The 24441-nt window shown below is 40.9% G+C and overlaps 2 protein-coding genes across 2 annotated transcripts in view; both read right to left on the reverse strand.

Annotated features, from left to right (window-relative positions):
- LOC135187868 (uncharacterized) overlaps positions 1-480 on the reverse strand; it is a 35741-nt gene extending 35261 nt beyond the window's left edge. The window contains exon 1 of the mRNA XM_064166919.1: positions 392-480. Within this exon, the coding sequence (XP_064022989.1) occupies positions 392-480 (89 nt within the window). The remainder of the gene's footprint in view (positions 1-391) is intronic.
- On the reverse strand, positions 1-23921 carry SP4 (Sp4 transcription factor). Its single transcript, XM_064166978.1, is given in 21 exon segments — positions 1-728; positions 730-849; positions 851-876; positions 1921-1939; positions 1941-1958; positions 1960-2019; positions 2021-2066; positions 2068-2121; positions 2317-2467; positions 2470-2548; positions 8862-8867; positions 20469-21167; positions 21169-21246; positions 21248-21271; positions 21273-21365; positions 21367-21470; positions 21473-21700; positions 21703-21900; positions 21903-22020; positions 22489-22589; positions 23262-23921. Coding segments are annotated over 21 exon segments (2328 nt in total). The 5' UTR covers positions 23269-23921; the 3' UTR covers positions 1-629.
- Between the last annotated feature and the right edge of the window lie 520 nt (positions 23922-24441).

Consider the following 24441-nt stretch of genomic DNA (forward strand, 5'->3'; position numbering starts at 1 on the left):
CTTTGCATCGTGCATCATCAGCTGCTGTTTGAGCAATTCCAAAACGTGAGAAAAGACGGCAAATCAACTGACATGTTCTGTGGACTCAGAAAAAACCTGAACTATTCCTACCCCATTGCTTGATCTGCATTCAGTTTTGCTGTGTCATATGGGGAAAGATGTTCTCATGAAAATATTACAGATTTATTTTAGAGACAAAGTAATCTTCATCAAACGATATTTAATCCTATCCTCAAGGTCCACCCTAGTTTACACTGATATTATCTGATTTTAGAAACACATCAACACTCACAATGCTAAAATGGGGGGGGGGAACACACACACAACAGTTCATTTAAAATCATTAAATGATATACAGACATAGAACTAAAATAAGCAGAGTTGGAAATACCATTCCCCCAGCTGTTTATCCAGTACATCAATTTGCACTGCTTGTATTTTTGAGATTTTTGTCTTGTTGCACTGGTGTACACTTCCCATGCCGACCCTCCAACCTGGAAACTTACAGAAGTCATGACTGAAAATGCGTTTTCCTCCTGCTCTGTAATCCACTTCACCAGCCCATTTCCATATCCTGAAAGGTATGTAAACGTTAAGTGCAGCACTAGGCGTCCATAGAAACGATCCTTTCAGAATTCTCCATGTTTTGTTGAGACATTAGGGGTTGCTGGGTTTGAATCTTGAGAAATGGCAGCAACAGTGACAATTCTTGGAGAACCAAGAACCTCCAGTAACTGAAGAGTCCAGCTCTGAGGTAACAATAGCAAGGGCTGTTCCACCACCCTTCTTGTTCTGATGAGTTTTGACATGCTTTGAGAGGTGGTCACTTCGCATGAACCTTTTAGAACAATTCTGGGCACTCAAATCTCTTTTCACCTTTTTTAAAAGAAGAAAAAAACCAAAATGTTACAGAGAGATAGCACCGAACTCTGACTGATAATTTGGCCCTTTTCTCTTTGACAGAAAGTGTCTTTATGAAGCAGTTTTAAAAGGATACAGTGTTTTCTTCTCTACCTGTCTGGCTTCCAGATATGTTCTGTTCAGTCGCAGGCTTTTGGTAAACTAATCTTCACTACTAAAATGTTCTCAACAAGTATTTGCTATGCTGCCACTGTCTGATGAGAAGTTTGAATTTCAGGTCACCAAACTTCCATAAACCTGACAGAGTAGGAGAGGTAGAAGACCTGGAAGACGACTTGATAGCATTTTTAAAGTATACTTTTGTTATTTAGACTGTAGTGATGAGAAGGGAATTTGGAAGCAGGAATGCCAAAGCTCCATGAGGATGTACAACTTCTATGCCAAGAGAGATAAATTCAACATACTAAGCAGTCCTGTCACTATTCAAATTTAACCAGCTCTTAGACCTTCAAGTGCTGTTTTCTCATGCCTACAAGTTGGCACAGCTGGTAAAACAGGGGGGGCACACCTTCTGGTGGCTATATTTAAGAAAGTTGATCACATTTTCCAGTTTCTAAGAATCAACCTTTCCAATCTGAACTGTTCAGAGAACTTGCTTTTCAGTTTCTCATTTAAAATGCCAGGAACGTCCCCAGAAGACCAAATCTGATAAATAACTAGGTTAATACATTTCTTAAGGCTCTAAGGATACAATGACACTGGGTCATGGCCAGTCCTATATGTCTGGTGTGCCAAAGTTCAGACCAAGCGTTACCAATGTACATCAGCAATCTGTGGTCTATGGTCTTTTCCTACCATAGGTACAATCTGTAACAGCTTTCATTTTATTGGTTTCATCTCTCAGCCATCTTGAAACTGATGAAAACTGAAATCTACAATTTCCTCTGTTTTATAGTTACTATATTCTACATTTTAGTGAGAACTTTAATATCACTCTTTAACCATGGCCATTAAGATCCAGACTTGCCTGTACTATGCATACAGAGAGGGCTGACCAACCTGTGTGGGTTCTTCTGTGTCCTTTGTAACTCATCACTCCCTCGTAAATCGCTTGCCACAAAAAATCCCAGTTGCATACAATGGTCTTTCACCGGTATGCCCAGCGCAGGTGTGCTCGGAGATGAGAGGTCTTGCCATACACTTTTCACATCCTTCATATGGCAGATGTGTTGTTTCTTTTTGCCTGGCTCCATTGGTGCCCTCTAAAAGGGTAAAATTAAAAAAGGTAAGTAATTCAGTCTAAAATGTTACATTAGCTACTAGGGAAAATATTTCCATGCTAATAGCAACAATTGCAATCCCCTGTCCAAGAAGAATATCTACACACACTTTCTAATAGAAAACATTCAAAATACAGGCAATCATGAGGCAAGTTGGAATAACATTTACATTTACCTTCCTTCTCCTCTCTGCAATTATGGACATGAGCAGGCAACTCTTCTCAACCTCCTTGCCCAGGTTGCCACTTCCTGGTCAGAAGCTTGTTGAGCTTGTTGCAGTTGCACTTGTGTTATCTGATCAGGACTAACAGCACCAATTGCTGCATAGCAATGCCACCTACTGCTACGGTAACAGGAGCTATTGTGGCCTGCTGTACTTTTACTCCATCTGTCCCTTGCTGTTGACCCTGTATAACAGGTAAGTGTTTGTACCTTTCATTAGTTATTTCAATAAGTAAGATGCACAAATAAACTTTACACCTTTTACAGAACAAAAATGCACCTGAAGTGCAGGGAAGCTACAAAAGAATAAATCCAACCATTTCCCTGAAGCACTACCATGGGACTTGCCTGCTAGCTTAGAGATGGCCAGTGTAATGCAACTGGGTTATTAGAACAGTACAAGACTGCAAATTACTGACTGACACTAAAAATGTGAATTAGTGTAACAAGTCTTTAAAAGTTGAGGTAAATGAGAAAACCCCACTCAACAAATGTTACACCAAATTATTGTTAATCTATTGCCAGTTGATGTCTCAAACTTTGAAAACATATCTACATTCAGAAGATTAACACTCAGTTCATTTTAAAAGTTGACAATGTGTCATAAGCCACTTCTACAGTCTGTCCTGGAATCAGCATTGAGCCACAAAGGAACTTTCATAAAGGAAAAGAAATGTTGTAGGACTAGACTTGAACAAGCTAGCATACCAGAGCTTTGCTGGGTTGTTTTTTCCCACGGGATTCTCCACCAGGGATGGGGGTAAGGTGTGTTGGTCATACATACAGACTAAGGGACAAGTAGCTGGAGAGTAGCCCTGCAGAAAAGATATGGTGGTATTGGACTGATGGGACTACAAGTCAACAGTGTGCCTTAGAATCCACAAGCTCTGGCTGTGCTCTGGGGTGTGTCAAGCACAGCATAGTTAGCTGGTCAAGAAGGGTGACTCCTGTGCTACGTATTCGCCTGGCCCCAGTCTCGAGTACTGAAGTTTTTAGGCACATCACTATAAGCAAGGACTCAAAAATATTAGAGTTGTGACCCAAGACATACGAAAGACTTTGGAAGGCAAGACTTAAAAAGAAGCAGCTGAGTTCACTTGGTTTGTTCATTTTGGAGAAAAGAATGACTGAGTGAACTCATTGCAGTCTACAACTTCCTCATGATGGGGAGAAGCAGAAGGAAAGGTGGTTGATTTTCTCGTCTCTAGTGACCAGCAAATGACACATGGAAATGGTATGAAGCAGCTGACATCAGGGGAAGTTCAGATTGGACATTAAAGGTTCTTCACAGAGAGGGTGGTTTGTCACTGGAACTGGCTTCTCAGGGAAGTGGTCACAGCACCAAGCTCATCAGAGTTCATGTAGCGTCTGAATGCCACTCCTAGGTTTTAGGTAGCCCTGTAAGAAGCAGGGAAGCTGGACTCTGATCCTTATAGGCCTCTTCTCAGTTCAGATGTTCCATGACTTTTATTTTGCAGAAGAGAGCACGTTTTCAAGAAGCCTGGAAAGCAGCTTGCCTGAATCAGACAGAATTCTAAGACTGACTTGATGAATTAAGAATTCAGTATCATTGATCTCATTGGTTTTCTTGATCCAAGGGAATCAGGATTATTGACTGACATCAAAGCAAAATAAAGACAATTCCAAATGTAAGTAAGAAGTGTAGTTTCCTGAGCAGCAGAGTAATATATGTTTGCTTAAAGTTAGTACTATACAGTCTAAGAAAATAAGGTGACAAACTAAATCTAATACAGAGATCAGACTTCCCAGCTACAGTCTGACAACACTGCATGCCAGTCTGTCAGTAAACAGGAAAGGACAAAGTATCATTAGATGCTGTGACTTAAAAAAGTTCAGTGCCTTCACAGGAAGAGGAAATACCAGCTAGTTAGTGAGAGGGCAGTGACCAACCAGACTTGCTTAGAATAGCCTGCAATATTTTAAGACTTGAAAGCGCTCAGTACTGAAGCATTAATTCAAACCCTTAGAAAATCCCTGGAGGTAACATGATTCAAAGAGATTCAAATGAGGTTCAAACTTGTCAAGCCTCTATAACAGGCATCATCAATGGGGATACAGACTTCTAAGAAACATTGAAGCGCAGCTACCAAGCGAGTTCATACAGAACACAGCAAGGGATAATGACTACTCCCTTCACATGGCTGCTGAGGACCAATATATGCTTGGCTATCTTACACCACCACGAACAGCCACAGATGAAATCTAAACAACCACCACCACTACCAAATGATGACAGGTTAGGACTAAAGAACAGAAAATACAGAGGACCTCACCAATGTAAGTTGATTGTCCTGTTGGCTACAGGAAACAGATAAACCTGTCACGTGCCTAAATCCATACCAGAATTATTTTCACCATAAGAATCAACCAGATTTCCCAGTTACTACTCTTGATGTCCATCTGGACCTTGTACCTGCTCTGCCTAGATATGAAAAAAAAAACATTAAATTACTTGTTTTATTAAGCCAGACCACAAGTATTGACAGATGCTGAGAGCTTTAAGATCTCTGGAAAGATAGAGGCGCAAACTCAGATGAGATAAAACTTTTGAGTTTCACTAGCTGTTGGACAGACAATAGTAAAGAACAACAACAAAATCTCTTTAAAAGGCTGGTATTTGCAGGAAGGGAACCACTGAAAAATAATTACAGGCTTAATCTTGAGTGCAGAATCTCCATATGTGTAAGAAGAGTCTCCATATGCAAAGACAGTCTTTCTTTTCAGAATCAACTGGAAATAAATGTATTTCCCATATTCCATTGAGAAAGAAAAACAGTCAAAAGGAATACTTGAAGGAGAATAGGCTAAGGAGAATATTTTGTAATAAATGCAAATAGTAGTGGATTCTATATATTTGGTGTAAATACAAACAGGTCTAACAGTGGCAAAGAGGACTGAATAGCTTCCAAAGAAAGAGCTAGTCCAGAAGCATCTCCTTGTCAAGCTGTTAAGCTGCTGAAGTACTGATTGCCACCATCAATATCCAGCCAGTCCAAATGGCTTGATCATTTTGGTTATATCTAATGCTCAGCTTAACAAGAGAACATGATTGCTTGTGATGAAAACCAGCTGCAGATTCTGGTTAGCCAAAGGTAAATAAACTAACAGGAAGAACTTTTTCAGCTTGTAATCTTGCACAGAGCATGATTAGCTCTCTGCCTTTCAAACATACTCAAGATGCAAACTCAGTTAATTCACAGAATAGCATGATAAATGATGAATCTAGGAATGGTCACTGCAAAAGATAAAGATGTAACAGATTCTGGCCACAACTACTGCAGCCTCCTACACTAATTTTGTTATCAAGTTATGTTTTCAAGTACATTAATAGAAGTTAACCTTTGCCATTTGTCTGTTAGAGAGATGACTCCATCTATGTCATCAAACCCTATTTGAGCAAAAAAGTCTTAAGACTTAACTGCTCTACGGTCAGAACACAGCTGAACAGCATAATTTCCCCTCAATTTTCACTTTCCTCTAATTTTCTTGAATAGACATTAAAGTTTCATTCATTCCAGCTGCTAGACCAAGGCCTTCCAAGTAAGATGTAAATTGATGCACACCCAGTCAGACAACTCCTTTTTTTGACTCCATGACTAGTGCTAGTGCTAAATGCCAACACAACTCTTGCTGGATTTGATCAATCCATGCTTATGGGGAATCCCATTCAGCATTTCTAAAAATCCAGTCTGTTGTGCTGATTAGATAGAAACCAACTTTTAGTCTCTAAGCCATGAGACAAACAACCACAGGAAGGTCTAGTAATACTTCAGAACATTGCTGACACACATATCACCTGCTCTGAACTTTTCTTCCCCTTCCCATGTGAGGATCACACTTATCAAGGAGTACAGGACATCACTACTGAGTTGCTGACTTAATCTAGTTAATAAACACTGTGACATATTTGAGTGGAAATTTTCACTGTAAAGTCGACAATAAAAATAGGAAAGAGAAAATGTCAAAAGTAAGGTTGATCAGGCAATTACATTACCCATATGGCTTTAGTTAAAGAGTAATTAAATGACTTTTCTTTAGACAGCATTAACGAAGTTATTACATTTTCTAATGTGAATATTGATTTTCTTCTTTAAATTAATCTCATGAAGTTATTTTAAACTCCTTTCCCTTAGACTACACTAATTAAATGCAGAACAAAAGGTTCTGATGCTCCAAATACCACAGAAATAGAATCAAACAATTGTCGGGGCTGGAAGAGACCTCAAGGATGATCCAGTTCCAACTCCTCTGACATGGGCAAGAATACCTCACACTAGATCAGGGTGCTCAGAGTCACATCAATCCTGGCCTTCAAGACCACCAGGGATGTGGCTTCCACCACCTCCCTGGGCAACCCCTCACCATCCTCATGAAGAACTTCCTAACATCCAATCTGAATCTACCCACTTCTAGCTTGGATCCATTCCCCCTAGTCCTATCACTCCCTGACATCCTAATAAGTCCCTCACCAGCCTTCCTGTAGGTTGCTTTCAGGTACTGGAAAGTCACAAGAAGGTTTCCTTGGAGCCTATTCTCCAGACTGAACAGCCCTAACTCTCTCAGTCTGTCTTCATAGAAACCTTATTTAAAGATCCAGGCCACAATATTCAATGAGCAAATCTCTACATTTTGACTTAAAAGAGTAACTGAAGGAAGCATACATATCTGATAAATATTATTTGCAAGAGATTTACATAACAGTCAGAAAACATTGGATGTTCCAAAGTGTAATTTCTGGACTTAATTTTGGTTTTGCACTCTTGAAAGAGCATCTTGACAAGCTAGCAAACTATACAGGATAGAAATGCATCTCTTCTCAGTTTAAAGCTATTAAACATTAAATGCTTTATTCTTGTTGAGAGTAAAATTAATGTGTTTCAGAGCTGCTGAAAAATCTTTGCTTTGGAAGGAAAATTTTCATGAAACAACTGACCAAACATATCCTGGTCTAAATCTCAAATTAAGCCTGCTCTAGTCTTGACTTGTATGGGACTTGGATTTTTTCAAAACTGATCCATTTTACAAATGATCCATAGTGGATTCTAGTAAGGGCTTTAACTTTTACATCATTTTATATTTATTGAGGGAAGATAAAGGCGTTTCATTATTTCTCAAATCAACTTTACTCTAAATGTAAATTATATTTTTATTCAAAATAAACCCTGCTTATTCTAAAAACAGGTGGCTGAAGCAATGTTATCCACACAGGAACAGAACGATCTCCTGACACTTTTGAGACAGACAAAAACACCTCTTAAAAATAATCCACATGGATCTTTGCTAGGGGCATTAAAGCACCATTTAAAGCCTTCCAGAAATTCTGCTATAATCCTGAGAGCTCTTGACATTGCTTCTTCCTGGCACACTCCAAACCACAAGACCTAATATCATAGAATCAGTCAGGGTTGGAAGGGACCACAAGGACCATCTAGTTCCAACCCCCCTGCCACTGGCAGGGACACCCTACCCTATATCACTACACTTTACCACTTGCAATCAGATCTTCCAGCACAAAGAGTAACATGTTTCAAAACAGATTTAAGAAGTCTAAGCAAACCATTACATGAGGGAATGAAGTCACACTTCACATCATCTATGTTACTATAAATGATTTGTCAAAGCAGACACCGCACATTTACATTCAGAAGATAAAAGTTTTTTCTCAGGTTCCCAAAATTTCTTTAAGAGTGATTTCCTGAAATTGAGAAACAGTCCTGATTAACAAAAGAATCACTCAACTCATCCATGAATGAACTTTATCGTACATGCAGTCAATTACAGAATTGAGTTACAATAAAATGGTAGTGTGAAAACTGATACCAACTCCATTACATTTCATTGTCTGTCAGGTCTGAGTTATCAGTACTGTAAAATCTGAGGCACATATCTGCAACCAGAGTGGCCAATGTTGCAAAAAAAAAAAAAAATTGTTCAGCTGCATATTCTACAAGCAAAAGAGAAGGTTGCAACTGATGTTCATAATTTAATGTGCATTCCTACAGAACAGCTAAGTTAATGACACTCTGCAGAATTCCAAAGCTCTACAATCATCAGAGCTAATACAGCAATCCACCCATTCAACAACTTACTGATGCAAAGCAATGGGAGAAAAGAAGTTTCTCATCTCCCCCTCCCTTGTGTGAACAAAGTACAGTCAGCTTGCAAACATTCTTTACTCTATTATTCTTTCTACACAAGGACATAGAGATAATTTTTAAGGAATTGTTTTTATATATTGTTAATTTAAAATATTTACAGAACATTTTTATATAATAATAGATAAAACTTTAAGATATAGACAGTATTTTCAAATGGAAAGGAAACCCTGTGGCAATAATTTATTCAGATCACTTTTCTAACAAAAGCGCTTAGGAAGGAGGTTTCATGACAAAGAATGAAATGCAAATAGTTCCTTAAAGTTAAATGTATGTGAAAATACCACATTTCAGTATTTACATAGAAGACAATGGGATTCACTGCTACCTGAATTGTACACAATTTTGCCCTCTATCCTACCCTGAAGCAGAGGTTTATTAAAAAAACAAGGGGAGAACTCCCCAGAACAGAAAGCATACAAGGGCTGATGCAAGGGACCCATGTGTTCTGCAGAGATCAGTTTGGAATAGAGAGAGGAACTGGATCCACTCAACTAGAAGAGGACAGTTAGGTCATCACAGCACAGCATTTTGTCCAGATGCTACTACAAGCAGAAACTTTTTAGTGCAAACTGCAATATTAACTAGACATCTGTCTTTTCTACCTGCTATCGGGGCACTGCAGTAAGTATCTATCTTTTGCCTGTTGCTGATTTTGACAAGACTTGTACAAACCTATTTTCTCGCCCCAAAGCTTCCTGTATCAGATGTCTCAGTGTGTTCAAAAACTAATGAATAGCATAATCATTAAGGTTAACTTCTGTGCAAAATACTACACTTTAAAGCATGAGACTTAAAGCAGTAAAAAAGTACATCTGAAAATTTTAAAGCACCTTAAAAAACTTGAAGTTTTCTTCCTTTTGTGCAAGAATCCTAATGGCAACACAAAGGCAAAACAACATCCCAAAAGTTTCATGAAATTACTTTAATGACTTTTTGGAACTATAAGGATTTACTCCAGTGTTTTAGGATAACCTGAAGTCACTTCATTACTCTGAGACTGAAAAGTTTTCCCAGCTGGCAGTATCTTTTATTAAACTGAAATCCAGTTTTCTCTTTCTTACTTTATTAAACAAAGGAAAGAGCTACCACAAATACAATAGAGGAAGAACTATACAGAAATGGTATAAAAATCAACCATGGAGCTACAGTACTACAAAATTTAGTTTTGCACAACCAAGTAAAGGTTTCAGTCAAAGCAAGACAATGACTCTGGTTGTTCTGGATGCTGTGGCTTTGGATGGAATGAAACTATGATCAATTTATTAGGCAATCTAAAGAAGGAGTTGGAATCAGAAAAATAACTTATACTACTGCTAAGGTGAGAGACTGTTCAGCAAAAAAAAATGATTTTCATTATCATTGGAAAAAACAGCCAAAAAAGAAGCATATTTAGGATGAGTACTCAAGAATGCTTCCCTGTAGAAGAATACTGACTCCTTAAATCAAGTCAGTAATTGAAAAGCCAAGCACCAGCTGTTCTGCAGGACATCAGATGCACTACATGGAAGTTAGTAACAGATGTAAGAAATGGAGGATTTAAAGTTTATTTTTATGAAACATTTCCCTCTACCTCATCACCCTGTCCCAAATCCCAGGTTTTTCTGCATCTTATACCCACAACAGAATGCGCCTCAGTTCTGTTTTCCAGCTCTTCCCCTTAACTCTGAAATAGGGATAGGACAAGAAGGAAACTTGTTGACTGTTAGGCTCTACACAGCCTGACTAGAGGAGCTCAATACCTGACAAACTAACAAAAACCTTGCACGCTGTGGCCATATGGAAACTAAAATATTGGTTGCAGGAAATTTGTTTTTAGCATCTCAGTTCAGTTTATCTATATTACCATGGAAATAGTAATAGCCTCATCTTGGAAGGACAGAAGGAAGCTGACAAGAAAAAATGAAAGACAACTTTCAGTACTTGGTTTGGTTTTTTGGAGGGTAGGAGTGGGGGACGCAGGCTTGGTTGTGTTTTGTTGTTATGTTGTTGTTTGCCTTTTTTTTTTAACAACAATTTTGTTATCTTATGTATTTTGTACTTGACTAGAGGGTTAACAAATATCCTTGAAATAAACATTCTGGCTACATGAAATGCTACCCTCATATTGATCAAGATAAATATAAATATGGTTCTATGCGCAGGAGGGATTAGTTAACAGGCACCCACCTGGAAAATGCAGAATTCTGTCAACAGAAGGGAAGACAATTGACTTTAGAACTAGCTAAAGTTGTATAGCACTTGAGAATTCATTTGGAATTGAAAACACTGGCAAGGTGACTATAGTCTATAAACTATAATAAATCATTTTTAAAGACTTTTGACAGTAGGACTAAACAAGCCTTGGTTTTGTAACAGCCAATGGGTAAATAAGATAACCAATATGAAAACTACTTCAATAAAGACATAAAACCTGTAACTTCCTTAGTTCTTGCCTGATGAAGACTGTAACAAAGTTACACATTGTAGAATCACAAAAGAAAGGCCATGTAAATCTCTTAAGATCCAAACTCCTAAATGTTCTGCCATCCTCTTCTGTAACATTACTATCCCTTTAAAGCCGCCATATGTTTAACCTTCCTTTCCAGCTCAGAAAAAAAATAAGAGCTTGATATCGCCATCAGTTACTTCCCAAATGTCCACAGAAACAAGAAAATCAAGGTCCAGATTTCTTAAACTTCAATATTTTGCTCAAGGGGAAAGCAGTGATATCATCACTTTAAACTAATCTATAATTAAGGGCAAGTCAGACTTGTAGCTAACATGTATTTCAAGTTTTTTAGGGGGGGAGCAGGAGGATATTAACTGATCATTTTCTCTTTATAATAAAACTATACTAGTCTGTCAATCTATGAAGCCTAAATATGCATGTTGGAACAACATGGCTTACCATGACCACTTGATTCAGGTATATGACTTCTATCCACTATCAGTAGTATTAAACATCACTGGCAACTCCTCTCAGAAGGATAGATACATACAGAACTCAACAGAACTATTTAATTATACCCTGAACTAAGGTAAACCTGAAGTTGTGCCAAAGGAGATGTGTGTTTTCTATCAGGAATTTTTTTGTCACAGAAAGGGTTGTAAAGCATTGGAACAGACTGCCCAGGGAAGTAGTAGAGTCATCATCCCCGGAGGTATTTAAAAGACTTGTAGTAGCCATGCTTGCTTTAGTGGTGACTTGGCCGTGCTAGTTTAATGGTTGAACTTGATCTTAGAGGTCTCTTCCAACCAAAACGATTCTGTGGTTTCTCAAGAGACTGCAGATGTCCAGAGATACTGTTTTGTTGAAAAGGTCATGACAAGAGCAAAATATTTAATCTAAAAATGACATGGTTGTGCAGCTCTGATTACTTTCAAAGCCACTAAGCTACAGCTTACAAATAAAACAACTTTTGTTAGCTAAAATTTTAATCACTGATCATTGGAAAACAGTTTTCTGATAATAACATTTATACTTGAAATTAACATTCTCCTTAGAACATGACATCCCATTCCATATATAGTTAGACTTTTCAATAACCACCATTGCCATTAAGCTTTATTAAACCAGTAAGAACCGATTTATCTTATCTACCAGTACCAAAACCATTCAAAGCTAAGTACTCCATAATTTTAAGTTACACTGAGGAAGCTATTGAAATCAGATTTTAAACAGGCTTCTTGCTGCTGTGTCCTCAGATGGTAATGGAAGAACCAACATTTGCAGGTGTAAGCACCCTTTAAAACCAAACAAACAAAAAAACCAAACCACCACACCACAACAACAAAACACCAAAAAAAGCCCCACAAACAAAAAATATCCCAAAACTAAAGGGCTGAGAAAGATGTACAGCATCACTCAGTTAGCTTGTTTTAACATTTTCTGAACAAGAAGGTTCAGCCATTTCATTTGCTGCTCCATATGCTGTTTCTTGACAACAGAGAATGAGAGAGGGGGATGGCAAAACCTAATATTCTCAGACTGCACCTATCCTGATGGAACATTTATAAGACCACACACTCTAATAGGGAAATACAGTTCTACTAATATTCCTCTTTAAAGACTTAAGGACTCACTATTAATTCTTGAAGTTAGTAGCACTGAAACAGCTCATTAGAAGTCTATCTCACCTCACAGTTGTGAGCAAAGTTGATACTTGAAATGCTTCTCCTACACACTTTATCCAGAAGTAAGGATGAAGTCACACCTTGCTACTCTCACAGGTCAGAATGAAAAGGCTTATTTTACTGAGGCATTTTTACCAGGTTATTCTCCATAGGCAATCTAGTTGAAAAAGTAGATTGCATGTTCCTTATGCATCAAGTTGAGGGACGCTACATTAATACTTTATTTTTAAGCTACCATCACAAAGGTAAATGTTTTTCATCAGCATAGTTTTCTGTTAAACTGTTTCTGCCACTATTTTGAATTTCAGTTTAGGAAAATCCCACAACTAAGGCAATTTTGTCATTAGCAAAGTGAATGCTTCTCCTATAATTACTCTGAAACATTTGAAAAGGATGGCAGCACTACAATATTTAGAGCATTTCAGTTCTGCAACAAGGCAACCTGAGAACAGTTGTTAAGTGACTTCATGACTTTGGACAAAAATATGTCAAATTTCTCTACTCCTCCCAACAACACCCTCAATACCAAGCAGCACACTCAGAAGTACAAAAATAAGGGAAAAAAATCCAGTTTTTTTCTTTTGTTTTTGTTTATTTGTGTGGAAAATAGCTCAGTTCTTTGTACTTAGCTTTTTATGCAGATTCCATAGCTTGCAGCTTGTTTCTTTCAAGGTGTTTGCTGCAGCTTGCTTGAAAAGAACATCCAGAGACATACCAGATGTGTTAAATAATTAAAAATAAAATAAATTCAAAGTAAATCATGCAACCATCGCCCTTCAACTCATTTGACTTCCACTCTTAGTATTTACGTTTGCCACTTTGCTTGTATATACTACAGTTATTTTTAAACCCTTTTCACCTTGTAACCACCTACAGGAATCCCTCATTTCCTAGCTACACAACTCACTAAGTTCTGCTTCTGGACACAAGCAAGGAGACCCACAGGTCACATGTTGTCATGAAAATGCCTTTTTCTCTTCTTTCAACAACACCAGTATCATATTTTAGGACTTCAGAATAAATACCTTCCCCTCCCTCAACAACTAGTATATATGACAGAGATAGCAGAAGACTATGAGTAGTTTAAATGTGAATCAGCTTAGTTTTTTTCACAGTGCAGGAGTTTGAGAACATTAAAATGTGTCTTGTATAAAAATTAAGACCATTACTGCAGACAAGTACTGAACATGTAAAAATAGTGCACAGCCAAAAAATAACAAAACAAGAAATTCAGAGAAGAAAATAAATCCATCAAGGATTTCTAACTACTGAAAACAAAGTTTAAATGCCATTTCTTGCTCAAGACCTGAGCTGCAGATGACTGAATGGTGGGAAGGGTATCTCAGCATACTCTTGTATGCATCACATTCATTCATCACTAGACAGGGTCAGAAACCTTTGACTTTCATATTCATAAAGCCAGCATGGGTTAGAAGCTACCTTAAAGATTGTCTAGTTCCAACTCCCCTGCCATAGGAAGGGACACCTACTGGATCAGATTGTTAAAAGCCCCTTCCAACCTGGCCTTGAACACTTTCAGGGAGGGGACATCCACAACTTCATTAGGCAACCTGTTCTAACAACTGATCACCTTCATAGCAAATGCATTTGTCCTTCAATCCAAACCTCCTCTTTCTCAGCACCTTGTCCTGTGACTACAGGCAAGCCTTGGTAAAAAGTCCCTTCTGATCTCTCTTACAAGTTCCCTTTGTGTAATGGAAGGGCTGCAGTAAGGTCCCCCACAATCTTCTCTTCTCCAATCTAAGCAACCCCAACTCTCAGCCTTTTCTCATCAGAGAGGTGTTCCAGCCCTTTGATTATCTTGACAGCCCTCCTCCAGACCCACTCTAAGAGGCCTATATCTGTCTTTTACCAGAGACCCCAGAACTGGACACAGGACTACAGATGAGGTCTCACAAGAGCAGAAGGGCAGAATCATCAACCTCTACTTGCTGGCCTTGCTTCTTTTTATGCAGCCCAGGATTCAATTGACTTTCCAGGATGCAAGTGCACATTGTCAGCTGGTGTACCATTTTTCATCTACCAACATCCCCAAGACTTTCTCTCTGGGCTGCTCACAATCCATTCATCAGTTTGTATCAATATTGGAGATTGCCCCAACACAGTTGCAGGACCTTGCACTTGACCTTGTTGAACTTTTTGAGTTTTGCACTGACACACCTCTCGAGCTTGTCCAAGTCCCTCTGGGCATCCCTTCCCTCAAGTACAGAAGCTGAAACACTCAGCTTGGTGTCATCAAACTTGCTGAAGGTGTGGTCAGCATCTCTGTGTCATTAATAAAGCTACTGAACAGCACTGGTCCCTGTACAGACTCCTATGGAATACACTGATTACTGATCTCTATTTGGAGACTGAGCCACACTGATAAATTCTGTACCTCTGCAAGGCTGCTTTGTGAGACCACGTCAAAGGTCTTATGAAAGCGATGGTAGATGATAATTGGCTGCTCTTCCCTTACCCACCAGCATGGTTACTACATTGGAGAAGGCCACCAGATTAGTCAGGCATGATTCCCCTTTCTGAAGCCATGTTGGCTGTCTCTAATCACCTTTGTCACCCATCTGTTTTGACATGGCTTCCAGAGGGATCTGTTCTGTGATCTTAGCAGCACAGAAGTGAATGACTTATGGTAGTTCCCCCTTTCTAAAAACATATGGAATGTTTTCCTTTTTCCAATAACTATTCCTGAGCTACATGCATATTATTTCCTGTCAAAGAATTTCAGAGATGTTTCAAACTCCTAGCACGAAAGTTCAAAGCTAGAACGATAGCAATATCTAAACAGTGCCTTCTGTCTTCTAACAGCAAGCCAGAAAACTAGTGACTGTCACACAGAAGAGTTAATAATTAAGGAAAGCCTTAAGACAGGTTGAAGTTGGATACACATGAATGAGAAAAGGCTCAAGAAAGCAAAGGAGACCTGAAGGTACTGAGCAATTGTAATAACTACCAATAGCAACAATGAAAATAGCTGCTCAGAGGCAAGAGTGTACCTTAGTAACTGACATTACTAGAAGAGTATGAAAACAGAATGGTAAGGTTCATTATGTTTTCAAAGTGCCCCAGTAATAACACCAATATTGGCGTCCCATTCACATAGAATAAATGTTCTAGAGTCCACAGCACATCCTGAAGACGACTTTAAATCTCTCCAGTTCCAGTATTGCCAGGCAACAGGACATTTCCACTGAATAAGTCATTCCGTTTATTTCAGTGGATGGATTCCAAATTCCGCATAATTCAGACCGACGAGCACCCACTCATCTTAAACAAAATGCTTGAACTTGAGGTGCAAGGTTCATGGAATCTGGTGACTGGTTGCCTAACTCAACTAATAAAGCTTGAATTAAATACACATAAAATACAAGTAATATTTTTCACTGTTTTAAAACAAGGTGTCTTATACACTCTTGTATGGGATGAAAATCTTCATCATCATATAACAAAATTATTTAGAGATGTTCAATAATAGAGAAGTCTTATCTATTACTTGGGTAGTTGGGTTTTAAAGAAGGGCAGGTATCTCACCGACGCAATCACCTGATCCCTATTGCCAGCAAAAACCCAGTAACTTCAGAAAAAGCTGGAGAACTCTTCTGAAGGTTCCAGTGAAAGAAACGTTACTGGCAGAACACAAAACTCTATGGGGAAATCCATCATTCTCAGCGATTTCATAACAGACTGATCTGTTTTGGCGTCACCTCAATACTCTTCTGCATCCACAAATAATCATATTCCATGCTATTCCTAAAACAACACACTCCATGTTCAATATGCTGAGGGACAAAAACAACTTAGCTCACAAAAAACAGAAACAAATTTTTGAACTATTTTTTCTTAGAATCATCAGGTACCAAACTAGGTTCCTTCCACATAGTCACTTATATTGTTAATTAGCATATCTAGACAAATAAAAGGGCCTGAAAATAAGCTTTAAAAGAGGCAGAAGACATTTTAAGAAGGGAAGAGAGCTGTGGGGACAGACACATCTACAGCTATCACAGCAGAAACCTTGAAAAAGGCAAGAGAACTGTGCAGTACCTGCTTCTCCCAAGCTCATATGTGCTAATTCAGGAAGTCACCACCTTATTAACATTAAAGTTATCTTGTTCCACAGGGGAATCATTACAGAACAACAACAATTTACACAGCACGTAAGAAATGTGGTTCACTTTGTACAGAACTAGCTAATTTAAAGACTATGCCAGGTACTGATCTCACAGCAAGGCAGTATTTGCAGAACCTGGCACATTCAAGTAAACTCAGTTGCTTTTATGTAGTCCATCTACATAAAAGTTAGTTAGTTCTTATTTAAATGTCTAAGATCTGTTTTAAGGCTCAGGTACTTATTTTTTTTATCTTCCCATCTAGCTTTCTTCTGACACATTTAATGACTCCTTTGATGGACACAGTATCTTCTCAGTAAAATTTCACAGAATCAGATTGGAGTAGACTGGAAAGGACCCCTGAAGTCATCAAGTCCAAACACTACAGAAGGTTGTGCAGACCACATCCAGACAACTTTTGAATATCACCAAAGATGGGATCCACAACATCTCTGGGTAACTTTGTATCAGTCCTCAGCCACTCTCCCAGTAAAAAAAAAAGTAATTTTCATTTATAGATTAATGAGTTTCCCTCCAGCCAGAGAATTAAAAGATGTGAGAACTTCTCATTTTTGCCCTGCTTTTTGACCACAAAAAACATATGGCTCAAAGTGTGATACTTACCATGAGCAACATTTGAACTCTTAAGTGATAGACAACAAAAACCTCCAAACGTACTTACTCATCTTGCTGCCTTGAGAGTAGAGACTTTGAATAACAGAAACTATGAGAAAGCACACTAAAATATAATATTTACTTGAGGATTTTAGTATTTTTCTCCCCAATATGAAATTTGTCTCATAAAAAAAGATATCCCCAAAACCATTCTGCAGTTAACACCTCCATACTTTTACAATAAGAATGTTTGCTATTTGCAGGCAACAATTTAGAATTCTAATGCTTTACTACTTCATTTACTATTGAAAAAGAGACAGTACCTAAATTAACCCCACTGCAGAGACAGCTAGGAAATAAGCAAGCAAGAAATGTTCATGTAACAGAAACTACAACACAAACAAAAGAATCACAATAAGTTATTTCAAGTACTTATTGTGATTTCCTATTTCCCCCTGAAACTTGGCTAGCTTGATCAGTTTGTTCATCTTGAAGGCCAATACAATATTTTTTTCTTTAACAAAGTTAGAGCACCTGAATCAATGCATGGGATGAGTCCTTCACTCATCCTTCTCCCTCACACTTTCCAGACATGCTCCATATGGCTCATTTCTTAACACCTACTGCTCATTTGTAGCAAAAAATCTACTTCTAGAGAGATCAACTGATGTACAAGAATTCACACGGACAAGCTGATGTGCTGCAGAAAAAGAAAGGAATTGATAACTGAAGATGCTGAGGTGACCAAGGGGGATACATCTTTAAAAGGTCTCCCTGCAACAATGAGAGCAAAAATCATTTCAAATATAAACTAGTAAATCTGAGAAAGTTAATAGCCCTGATCAAGACAGCTTATTCCTTACAAGAGGCAAGCAAATGCCTGGACTTTAGCAAGCTTATAATTTTCCATATCAATAACCCTTCTTTCCCTTGAATGCTTGAAGCCAGCATTAAGGACTGCACTCTTCAATCTCCTTCCCTGTGCTAACCATGTCTCCCATTTCTGAAGCGTAGCATTCTGGAAGTTTCAACAGGAGAGTAGATACTTCTTTGTCTTATTCCTTCTCTCATAGGTAAGCTCTCACATTCTCAAATTTTGTTCTGTCTCTGTAGCCTCAAAGCCTTGGGTACAGAAACAGTACCTTAGAGACAAAGAACAGAGAAAAGGGCACTGCTATGGCAGTAGCAGTGACAAGTGCTGCTGAAACACCCAAAAGGTCGATCTTAGAGAGGCAAAAAAAGAACCCAAATCCCCTCCTAAAAAAACCCCGAAACAAGCCACGCCAACAAATAAAGGAGAAAGATGGAGAAAAGAAGAAATTGGAACGAGTTCAGTGTCACAAAGCTTACTTTTAGTTAACAAGTGAAGCTTGCTTCTCCAAGAAGCTCCAGTGACTCATTCACATTTCATCTTCAATTACAAATCTCAATCCCTTTTTTTCCATAAGACAGTAAACATAATCAGAGGTGCAGGCAACAGAACTGATCAAGTGATATTCCGAATCTTTTGTTTCTAATACCTATTAGTGTGTATTAAATAGTTGGTGTATCATCAGAAAGCAGGGAAAAAATGGCATGCAGGAATGTTCTTCCTGTATGCCAAAATTTAGGCTGTTCCCAAATCCATTTCCTAAGAAAGAGATCCTACTTAAGTGGGGAACTCAACTGCAGTAGCCAATCAGCACCTTCCCATGAAGGAAAAAAAAAATGTTCCCAAGGGAAACTGAATAGCAAAATACTACAGCAGCTGGTCAGCTCAGACAATCCACTTCTTTTTGAAGAATACAGACACAGGGTCAGGATTTTGATTGCCCAGATTAATGTTGCTGTAACGCTCCTTAAGTCAGGTTTAGTGCATCCAACCCAGCTCTTGGTATTCCAACATGCTGTCAACTGCCAAAGTGTACATAGCAGATGAAATTCTTCTAATGGCCAATGTCTTATCACCAGACTGTGTTTAGTCTCTTCATAAATGTCCCAATTAAAAGGAGCAATCCTTTGCCCAGTTAAACACTTCTCATCTTAGCTTATGGACTGTGAAAAGCAGACTGAGTCAAACATGATAATAACATTTGTTTATGCAGACTAGATGTTTAAACATGTTTTTTTTTCCTCACAGTTTTACACTAAAAAGCTGCCTACAGTCAGGCTGACAGTGAGACAAGAGTTTATTGTAACTACTACAACAGGGGACTTTAACTTGCATGAAATAAACCCAAGCTTATGTAAGAGTTTATCAAACAGGCAGAGTCTCTAAATTAAGTTTTATCTGAAATGTTAGAAGTTGCAAGTTTTGCACAGAGTTGCCTTGTGAAGCACTGCAGAGGACCTCTGCACAGGATTTACTCCAGAATTAGCTCTGTTATCCAGCCTAGAGCCTTTTAATAGCTCCCTTCCCATGGGCTGTATAACCAAACAGGCATTTGTAACACATAACAAAAATTCATTAGCAAGTACTGAGGTACTGTTACCAGTTGCTTTTACTCTTTAAAAAAGTCACAGAAACAATGCTGCATGCAGCACATCTTAGCCATTCACTCTCTTCACACACTCAAACTTGTAAGGGAACTTTGGGAGTTAATGCAGAATACAACAGATAGATCCATACAAAAGCATACCATGACAAGATAATCCAGGACACATACTGTCATTATTCTCATCCTACATCCTCCACACAGAGTCAAGAACTATATTGACTGGTTGGGAAAAGCTTGTTGGCTTTTAAATAATCAGAACTCTAACAGTCAAATCTCACAATGACTACCAAAGTCTACAAGTCTTTAATGAGATGGAGAATGAGATCAGTTAAGAATAGTTTATCAACACAAACACTTCCATGTCAATTGACACAACTAGTAATATTACCTCAATATTTAGGAGAAGCACCAGCTTCTAATGCAAATATAAAATATGAATTATAATGATAAGGTGTTTCTGCATAGTGAAGGGCCTCCTGTTTATTACAGAAAATCTTGGAAAAGTATTCACTTAAAAACTGGTACTCCTACCATAGTGAAATCCCACACATACAAAACCAAACCCAAAACTGTGTCAGTCCACTCACCTGCAACGCTGGTAATGGTAACAGGAACTCCTTGAACTTGAACACCTGCAGCACTCAGGTTGGCAACACTTACTGTTTGAAGATTAGGTACTGAAGCAAGCTGGGCAGCATTGAGAGTGATGGGTGTACCAGCAACAGCCACTGGTGCAATCTGTGCAATGGTTGTGCCACCACTTTGAAGACACAGAGTAATGGTTAGCTGCTGGGGTAACCCAGCATTTTGAACTTGAAGATTTGAAAGGCTTTGCAGATTCTGAACCTGTACAGTTTGCCAACTGATCTGCCCTGATGGTGTTAAAGTTGGAGCCCTGATGAGCACCTGAGTTGGACTCACTGCTTGCAGTTGAACGTTCTGCAAAGGCTGCTGCTGGATGGTCTGTATAGTCTGCCCTGACTGGAGCTGAAATGACTGTGGAGGAATGGCCTGAATAATCTGCTGCTGAGGTTGCTGGATCTGTATCTGCTGCAGAATAGGTTGACCTACAATTTGGACCTGTTGAAGAGAACCTGACTGATCCTGGACATTCTGTAGTCCATTGGACTGAAGCTGACTGGAACTCTGTGCTTCGGAGTCTGTAGCTGTTGTCTGAGGTTCTTCAGTCGTTAGCTCTGAACTGCTACCTGCTGTACTTGTGTATTGGCCTGTTCTGCAGAGCTTACCAGCGTTGTCACTGCTAGTTAGAGATGTTGAGGCAGTGGTCGTAGGGGGTGGAAGATGAGGAAGGAGACTCTGGCATTGTAGTAACAGAAGCAGAAGTGACAGGTGTAGATGTTAGCTGATTTCCAATTGGAAACTCCACTCTCGGTAGAACTGGCCAACCTGACCTGAACTTCCTCCAGCTGCTACACTGTTTATCACAGGCAACGCTAGAGGTACCCCACCAATGTTTATATGTAAGGTTGTGTAACAACTGTGCCTGTGCACCAGGAATAGTTTGCAGTTGCAGCGGTATGGAAACACCAGGCCTAATCTGGACTGGAACTGTCTGATTTGCTAGATTTTGAGCATAACATTCCCGAAGCTGTCCTATTTGCAGGTGTTGAGGATAGCTTGATTAGTCCCTGAAGGAATAAGCTGAATTTGACCCTGTATGTCTTGTAGACCAGTAGCATTTGATGGGTTGATTTGCAGTTGTTGACCTTCTGTTGTTTGAATCTGTGGGATCACTTGATACTGGACACCGCCACTTGGATTCTGTACTTGAATGACTTGGAACTGTCCAGGAGTTGTTGAAGAAGATTGCTTGATTTGGTTTTTGAAGGAGATGTACTTCCATTGTTACTGTTGGTGGGACTTGATGCATTTGAAGCAACAGAAGACCCTTGTTGAGCAACATTATTCTCTTTTGAAGCAGAAGGAGCAGCAGCAACAAGCTGCCAAGCATTGCCAGCAAGCTGAGTTGTTACCAATTCTAACTGCTGTGGCTGATTCTGAAGTGCACCAAACCTTGATTTGGATCTATAATAATCTGCTGCTGGCCAGTTCCTTGATTCTCACCGGGGGTTCCTATTTTGCTGCAAGTGGCTGCTAGCAAAGCAAGAGGTGAAGGCTGAGAATCCTACCCATAAAGAGAGAAAACAGAACAAATTCAGATGAGCAAGAGTATGAACCGAGCACTAAGGTTTACACAGGAAGCTAGAATTAAAAAAAAAAGTGCTTCTGCATTGACAGCAACAATCTAGCACTGAATAAGGAAGTATGTATTTCTATAAGTAATTTTTTACATTTAAAGCCCTCAATGATCAATTTGTATGTGACAGGCAGGACCTCAACCACATCCTCAATTTAGTTGTTTGTTTTTTTTTTAAACCCTAAAACAAAGAAAATGGAAAGCAGCTGATCACTGCAAAATATAACAAACACTCCCTCCTCCTCCAAATTCAGCCAGTCAAAATGTTGCACCTAAGCAACTATGCTTCATCCAACCCAAAGAAAGATGCTCTGAGAAGGAAAGGCTCTTAGCTGAGCATTTAATTTTAAATGCTAATAGTTTGGGCACTTCCCTATTTCAGTGTGTGTGCTTTACCTGTGATCCTCCAGTTTTCCCTTTTTTATTATTATTGTTGTTATTCTCTGCCTCGGGAGATTTCTCTCCCTCTGTGGGCATAGTTTCCTCCTTCTTTTGATCTGCGAAAATATCAAGTGTAACAGGTTAATATTCACCTTCATTGCACAGTAACAAAGCCTACGAACAGATCCCTTTTGGTTCCCAGCTTGTCGCCTTTACCTCTTCATAAAAACAACAGTGCAAATTATTATTACAAAAGAACGACTCCTAAGAAACGTGGTTTGAAACCCAACCCATGGGGGCTGGAGAGTTAACACCCAGAAAGGGGAGGTTTGGTTTCCTCTCCCAGAGACAGCAGGAAAAAACCACCCACAACCCTCCTCCTCCTCCTGCCCCCTAAAGCATCGACGGGCCACTCAGTGGCCGTCGATGCTTTAGGGGGCAGGAGGAGGGTTGTGCATGGGAGGGAAAGAGGGAGGAAAAGAGAAATGAAGGAGGGAGGGATGTGCACAGGAGGGAGGGTTAGCGAAGAAAGGGGGAATGGAGGAGGGAGGTACGGAAGGAGGCAAGTCGGAGGGGCTGGCAGGGAGGAAGAGAAGAAAGGGGCATAGAGGAAGCAGCACAGATGGGTGGAGGGGGCAGCAAGAGAAGAGCAGGGTAGGAAGGGGGAGAAGCAGAGAAGAAAAGGGGTAATCCAGTGAGGGCGGGATAGAGGGGGGATGAAGGGTGGAGGGAGGAGCAGAGGGAGGGAGGGGTGTGCACAGGAGGGAGAGAGGGAGGGGGTTACATACCGCTCATCCCGCATTAATGCCCCGCTGAGGCGCCGCTCTAGGGGGGAGGAGAAGGAGGAGGAGGAGGCGGAGGGTGGGGTGGGGGGTAGCGGGGAGAAGGCCGGTCGCAGCCCGAGCTGGGAGGAGCAGGACGGCCTATTTTTCCACGAATGGCCGCCGCTGGCTGTGGCGTAGCTGCCTTTCTCTCCGCCCGCCGCCGCCGGCCTCAGCCCGCCGCCTTGAGTGACAGCTGCGGGCCGGCAGAGCTGCGAGGCGGAGGGAGGGCGAGTGGCAGCGGGGGCGGGGCCCGCCGAGGCCCGGCTGACGCCCACTGAGCAGGAAACCGAGCCCAGCTGCCAGCCTCTCTGCCGCCCCTCTCCGCCTCAGCCCGGCTCCCCACGCCGGAGGCAGAGGAGGCGGGGCGGGGGCGGGACACGGCGCCCTGCGAGCCCGGCCCCGGCAGGCAGCGGGGCAGGCGGCAGCCCTTGTCCTCCTCCTCCTCCTCCTGCTTCAGCTCCTCCTCGTCTTCTGGCCGCCCGCGCCGCGAGGGAGGGGGCGTGGCCGCCAGGGCGCGCGCTTTGAGGCGGGGCCGAGGGGCGGTAGCTGCCCCGGCGCGGTCTGGCCGCCACGGCTCCCGCGCTCCTGCCTCTCTCGGCAGCGCCAGGGGAGGGCAGGCGAAGGGCGGGGCCCAGCCGCCGCGGGGCGGGGCTCAGTTAAGCCGTGGCCCAGGGGCTGCCCCGCGGCCCGCCGCGGCTCGGGCACTGATTGACAGCGCGCACGCCTGCCGCCAGCAAATCCGGAGCTGTGTGGGCGGGGCCGCGCGCAGTACTGGCCAACCCGCTGACACCTGCCCGCCTGGTGCGCTCGTAACTGACAGCGCGCGGGAAGCTGCTCCGCAGCTTCCCCCGAGGCACAGCTACCCTCCTCGCTTCGCGTAGTGCCTCGCTGGCGCACCGCTCATTGGTTCCCCTAGCCCGCCCGGCAGGGGAGAGACCACTGTGGTTTCTATGTGAAACCTAAGGCCTACTCCCTTTTTCCCCGCTGCGCTATTCCTTTGTAGCACCCTTGCGAGCCAGCCGCCTGCCTGCGCGCCTGGTTTACAGAGGGGCAGAGGCAGGGCGGCACAGAATTTCTTGCACACCTGCTGGCGATATATCCCTCAGCCAGGGGCGAGAGGGCGGGAAGCGGCCTCTGCTCTGCC

The sequence above is a fragment of the Pogoniulus pusillus genome, chromosome 28 (genome assembly GCF_015220805.1).
Source record: "Pogoniulus pusillus isolate bPogPus1 chromosome 28, bPogPus1.pri, whole genome shotgun sequence".
NCBI lineage: Eukaryota > Metazoa > Chordata > Aves > Piciformes > Lybiidae > Pogoniulus > Pogoniulus pusillus.